This window comes from Salvelinus alpinus, chromosome 19, assembly GCF_045679555.1.
Source record: "Salvelinus alpinus chromosome 19, SLU_Salpinus.1, whole genome shotgun sequence".
In the NCBI taxonomy this organism is placed as follows: domain Eukaryota; kingdom Metazoa; phylum Chordata; class Actinopteri; order Salmoniformes; family Salmonidae; genus Salvelinus; species Salvelinus alpinus.
Genome location: NC_092104.1, coordinates 20,911,508 through 20,918,466, shown reverse-complemented (window position 1 = coordinate 20,918,466; position 6,959 = coordinate 20,911,508). Strand labels below are relative to the sequence as shown.

The 6,959-nt window shown below is 36.6% G+C and overlaps 1 protein-coding gene across 4 annotated transcripts in view; it reads right to left on the bottom strand.

Annotated features, from left to right (window-relative positions):
• Positions 1-358: 358 nt before the first annotated feature.
• LOC139545122 (dedicator of cytokinesis protein 8-like) overlaps positions 359-6,959 on the bottom strand; it is a 93,134-nt gene continuing 86,533 nt past the window's right edge. For all 4 annotated transcript variants that reach the window (XM_071352533.1, XM_071352534.1, XM_071352535.1 and 1 more), the window contains one exon: positions 359-6,799. In XM_071352533.1, coding sequence (XP_071208634.1) covers positions 6,748-6,799 — 52 coding nt within the window. In that variant the 3' untranslated portion in view covers positions 359-6,747. The remainder of the gene's footprint in view (positions 6,800-6,959) is intronic.

Below are 6,959 nucleotides of genomic sequence, written 5' to 3'. Positions count from 1 at the left end.
CATTGATATGTGTGCATGACATTGATATGTGTGCATGACATTGATATGTGTGCATGACATTGATATGTGTACATGACATTGATATGTGTACATGACATTGATATGTGTACATGACATTGATATGTGTACATGACATTGATATGTGTGCATGACATTGATATGTGTGCATGACATTGATATGTGTGCATGACATTGATATGTGTGCATGACATTGATATGTGTACATGACATTGATATGTGTGCATGACATTGATGTACTACTTAATGTACTACTATGCAGCTTCATTGTAACAGAACACAATAGAATGTGAATGAATGCCCATAAGTATTTAGAATCAGAGTATCGAGTTTTCCCCAGTAGTATTACAAAGGATTTCTTTATTGGAATGCATGAGGTTCTACAACATGACATCAACTAACATACAAGACTAAGAGCCTGGGCAAATACTTGAAAACCTATCTTGTTCATACAGTAAATATATTGTACGTTGGCATCCTAATACATCATTTTTTCATAAGTATTTTAACTGTATTGATATGTGCCTTGACTTTGTCACATTCAGTCATAGTAACCACAATTGTTTCAATATTGTTATTGCCAACTAAAGTGATACTGTATATTATCTCAAATATATATTTTCATTAGGAAAATTACAAAATAATTTATCATAACTGTAAACATTCATCTATTATTTCTCTCTGTGCAAATACAGATATGCCACTTGGGTTTGGTTGGTGGCCTTAGTTAAGTTATACAGTGCCTTCAGAAAGTATTCTCACCCATTTTTAGTTATAGCCGAATGTAAAATTGATTATTTAGAGAAAAAAAATATCATCACTGGCCTACACACACACACAATACATCATAATGTCAAAATGAAATTATGTTTTGGGACATTTTTACAAATTAATTCAAATGAAAAGCTGAAATGTCTTAAGAATTCAAGTATTCAACCCCTTTGTCATGGCAAGCCTATATGAATTCATAATAAGTTGCATGGACTAAATTGGGTTTAACATGATTTTTTTAATGACTACCTCATTGCTGTACCCCACACATTCAATTATCTGTAAAGGTCGCTCAGTCGCACAGTGAATTTCAAACACAGATTCAACCCTAAGACCAGGGAGATTTTACAATGCTTTGCAAACAAGGGTACCTATTGGTAGATGGGTAAAAAAATGAAAAAATAAAGATAGAATATCCCTTTGAGCACGGTGAAGTTATTAATTACACTATCAATGGTGTATCAATACACCCAGTCACTACAAAGATGCAGGCGTCCTTCCTAACTCAGTTGCCGGAGAGGAAAGAAAACCGCTCAGATTTCACCATGAGGCCAATGGTGATTTTAAAACAGTTACAGAGTTTAATGGCTGTGACAGGAGACAACTGAGGATGGATCAACAACATTTTAGTTACTCCACAATACTAACCCAATTGACAGAGTAGAAAGAATGAAGCCTGTACAGAATAAAAATATTCCAAAACAAAGTGTTATGTTCGGGGCAAATCCAATACAACACATTACAGAGTACCACTCTCCATTTTTTCAAGTATAGTGGTGGCTGTATCATGTTATGGGTATGCTTGTAATCGTTAAGGACTGAGGAGTTTTCAGGATAAAAAATAAACGTAATGGATGCCCAGCACAGGCAAAATCCGAGAAAACCTGGTTCAGTCTGCTTTCAAAAAGACACTGGAAGATGAATTCACCTTTCAGCAGGACAGTAACCTAAAACACAAGTTCTAATCTACACTGGAGTTGCTTACCAAGAAGACAGTGCATGTTCCTGAGTGGCCGAGTTCCAGTGACTTAAATCTACTTGTCTTGAAAATGGTTGTCTACCAATGATCAACAACTAATTTGACAGAGCATGAAGAATTTTGAAAAGAATAATGGGCACATTTTGCACAATCCAGGTGTGTAAAGCTTCTAGAGACTTAACCAGAAAGACACAGCTGTAATCACTGCCAAAGGTGCTTCTGCAAAGTATTGACTCAGGGCTGTGAATACGTATCTAAGTAGATAAAGGGCTTCATTGCCAAAATCCCAAAGTATCCCTTTAAAGTCATTGAAGGCCCAGGGAAGTGTTCTGTAAAATTCTGTATTTAATTTTCAATAAATTGGCAAAAATGTCTAAAAACATGTTTTCACTTTGTCATTATAGGGTATTGTGTGTAGATGAGTGAGAAAAATATATATTTAATCCATTTTGAATTCAGGCTGTAACAACAAAATGTGGAATAAGTTAAAGGGTATGACTACATTCTGAAGGCACTGTATGTACCATGACTAATTTGTGAACTCATAATAAATTAATCTCTGTGAGTATCTACACAGCCAATTATGTCTAACAAACATATAACAAATATAGCATCACGAGTTAACTGAGGAGTTACATGTTTACAGTGTGAGAGTCTGTAGGGTTGTACACATACGAGTGCAAGTCCAGATTCCCTTTCGAGAGAACAGAGTGATTTATCATCAGTCATGAGTCAGAACAGTGATTTATCATCAGTCATGAGTCAGAACAGAGTGATTTATCATCAGTCATGAGTCAGAACAGAGTGATTTATCATCAGTCATGAGTCAGAACAAAGTGATTTATCATCAGTCATGAGTCAGAACAGAGTGATTTATCATCAGTCATGAGTCAGAACAGTGATTTATCATCAGTCATGAGTCAGAACAGAGTGATTTATCATCAGTCATGAGTCAGAACAGAGTGATTTATCATCAGTCATTAGTCAGAACAGAGTGATTTATCATCAGTCATGAGTCAGAACAGAGTGATTTATCAGGACAATGACAAAAAGTAAACATACACAGTCTTGTACAGCTAACCATGTGGGGACACACAATTCTGTCCCATTCAAAATCATATTTTCCATAACCCCTAAACCTAACCTGTACTCTTGCCCTAACCCTAACCTTAACCCAAAAACCTAACCTTAACCCTTAACCCTAGCTCCTAACCCTTAACATAGTTCTAACACTAATTCTAACCTTAACCCTAAACACCCTAGAAATAGCATTTGACCTTGTGGGGACTAATAAAATGTCCCCAGTTGGTCAAATTGTTGTTTGTTTACTATTCTTGCAGGGATTTTTGGTCCCCACAAGAATAACTAAACACGTCCACACACACACACTTCACTGGGCAAAGGGATACTTTGGGATTTTGACAATTAAGCCCTTTATCTACTTCCTCAGAGTCAGATGAACTCATGGATACCACCATTTTTATGTCTTTGCATCTAGTATGAAAGAAGCTGGACGTAGTTTTGCGAGCCAATTCTAACTAGCGTTAGCGCAATTACTGGTATCTGGGTCAATGACGAGACATGTAAATTTGGTGTCCAAAGGCCATTAATTTAACATAAAAAGATATATATAATATTAAATCACACAACTCTTACCCTTCTTTTGACCCAGAAATATTTGTGTTGCAAACTATTAAATTAAGGGAGTTAATGAGCTCTAAAGTGACAAAATATCCTTCAGTGTAACTGTCCGGGTTAAAATTCGAATGACAAAAGTGTTTTTAAAATGTAGAATTTCATTCTAAAAATATAAATGAACACCCATGGCATAATTGTGTTAGTGTTTGCAACAATATATAGAATAATGTGCGACATACTGTATCTAAAAAATATTTCACTTGAATAACTTTTGTCCGGACTTCTGCGCTTCATCAATGTCATTCAGTAAAGTAAACAAATTGACAACAGAATTTCAGCATGCTTACAGGGAAGGACACTTAACAAGCACAGCACTTACACAAATGACTGATGATTGGCTTAGAGAAATTGATGATAAAATGATTGTGTGCGCTGTCTTGTTGGACTTCAGTGCAGCTTTTGACATTATTGATAGTCTGCTGCTGGAAAAACGTACGTGTTATGGCTTTACACCCCCTGCTATAATGTGGATAAAGAGTTACTTGTCTAACAGAACACAGAGGGTGTTCTTTAATGGAAGCCTCTCAAATATAATCCAGTTAGAATCAGGAATTCCACAGGGTAGCTGTTTAGGCCCCTTGCTTTTTTCAATTTTTACTAACAACATGCCACTGACTGAGTAAAGCCAGAGTGTCTATGTATGCGGATGACTCAACACTATACACATCAGCTACTACAGCGACTGAAATGACTGCAACACTCAACAAAGAGCTGTAGTTAGTTTCAGAGTGAGTGGCAAGGAATAAGTTAGCCCTAAATATTTATAGCATTGTATCTGGAACAAAACACTCACTAAACCCTAAACCTCAATTAAATCTTGTAATAAATCATGTGGAAATTGAGCAAGTTGAGATGACAAAACTGCTTGGAGTAACCCTAGATTGTAAACTGTCATGGTCAAAACATATTGATGCAGTAGTAGCTAAGATGGGGAGAAGTCTGTATATAATAAAGCGATGCTCTGCCTTCTTAACAACACTATCAACAAGGCATGTCCGACAGGCCCTAGTTTTGTCGCACCTTGACTACTGTTCAGTCGTGTGGTCAGGTGCTGGCCCTTGGATGTACACAGCGAGCTAATATTAATAATATGCATGTCAATCTCTCCTGGCTGAAAGAGGAGGAGAAATTGACTTCATCACTACTTTTATTTATGAGAGGTATTGACATGTTGAATGCACCGAGCTGTCTGTCTAAACTACTGGCACACAGCTCGCACACATGCATACCCCACAAGAGGTCTCTTCACAGTCCAAGTCCAGAACAGACTATGGGAGGCACACAGTACTACATAGAGCCATGACTACATGGAACTCTATTCCACATCAAGTAACTGACGCAAGCAGTAACATTAGATATTAAAAAACAGATAGAAAAACACCTTATGGAACAGCGGGGACTGTGAAGCAACACAAACATTGGCACAGACATTGGCACAGACACATGCATACACACACGATAACATACGCACTATACATACTCATGGATTTAGTACTGTAGATATGTGGTAGTAGTGGAGTAGGGGCATGAGGGCACACAGTGTGTTGTGAAATCTGTGAATCTATTGTAATGTTTTTAAAATTGTATAAACTGCCTGAATTTTGCTGGACCCCAGGAAGAGTAGCTGCTGCTTTGGCAGCAGCTAATGGGGATCCATAATAAATGCAAATACAAAAGGTATTGTTTTCATGCTACTGTCAGCAACAGAATAGTATATAATAGGATATTCAAGCTGGGTGGTTAACACATAACATTAAGTTGCGCTATTACACTGTAGTTATGTTTTATTGCACTGCAGTTAATGTATAACTGATGCATTATATTAGTTAATATAATATCACGCACACGTAATTATGGATTCAAAATGGATTATGAATTATATTCATTAATAGCTGCTTCACGTTTGGGACACTTTATGAAATATCGAGATTGTACAAGTTTGAATTGAAGTAGGTTGATGGGCATTTTATGTAGCTATTTTGTGTAGGTATCTTGAAATTGCATTTGTGTACCTGCATTGAATATACATTTACCAGTTAGAGTGTAACAATGCATAGTTACAACATTAACTACCATGTAATAATCGTGCAATAATGCAACTTAATGCAACGTAAAGTGTTGCCGCAGCCTCAAATTATAGTAAAATTATTATTATTAACATTAGCAATGAAATAGTAACAAAACATGTTTGAGAGAGAAAGGGACAGGGAGTTGATTTAACTTTTAAACTTTGATGAAGTGTTATCATAGTATAGCCAACTATTAATAGACTACTAATAACATTTAATGGATGCGAATCCTATTCTGTGCCAGTGTCATTCAGGGTAACAAAATATTTTCATATAGTATAACACCAGTATTTTATATTAAAATACAATAACTTTGTTTTGTTGACTGAGACAAATCTCAAAGCATGAATGAAATATTTTCATAGATTTTTGCATTTTTTTCAATACAAGGCAGGAGGTTTTTATTTTAAAAAAACTGCAACAAATTTTGTGCTGTACCCGTGGCACATCAAAAATGTGGTATTCAAAATAAAATGTCATTTTTTCGGGGTAGTTCTATTTCTGCCAGTCTAAGCATGGATATTTAACCTTGTGATTATGAAAAATGGGCAAAAAAAATGATCAAATAAAAAAAACACTAGGGTACATTCATATGAATCACAATAAAAATGAATTATTGGCTTTATTCTTGAATATAACTAATATGGGCATAGGTGACACTCCAATTAACATAAAAAAGCCTTTTAGGGAATTGTAATTGCGGTTTTATTTTTTTGCTACTTTGAAAACCATCTACTAGCATGCCAACAGTTACCAAAGACTTCCAGTCATTGCGCTAACGCTAGTTGGCAGTTAAACTAACGCTAGCTAGCAACTTCCTTCAAGCTGCACACAGAGGCATAAAAATGGTATCCACAAGTTCATCTGACTCTGGGGAAGTAGATAAAGAGTTTCATTGCCAACATCCTGAAGTATCCCTTAAATGTGGAACTTGTACTCGTCTTTCTCAAACCCACAGTAGTTTGCAGCATCGTTAGGACTAGCAGTAATCATAGAACTCAAGAGAACTAGCAACGTTGTGTTATTGATTCAGATATTATTGTAAGTCCTCCGTGTAATCATGTGTACAGTACTGCTCTTCCATGGTGAATGAGGACTGCTAGCGCCCTTCTGCTCTCCCTCTTCTCTTTGCCACCTTTTCTACTTTTACAGCATCCTTTTTTCTCTGGCCACTGGAGCATTCCCTCAGATAGATAAGTCTGTCTGGTCGTCTCAGGAGTTTTCCTCCAGTGCTCTGCGGAAACTGAGCCGTTTGACGGAATCCCTTTGGATGGGACAGCAGAGAAGATGAGGAGGAGGAGGAGAGAGAGGAGAGGAAACTATTCAATTAGATTTGCATGGGGGCATAGGCAACATGAAAATACAACACAGCAGCTGTCAGATTCTTTCAGATGACATAAGCAAACAGGACTGTTAATAGGATT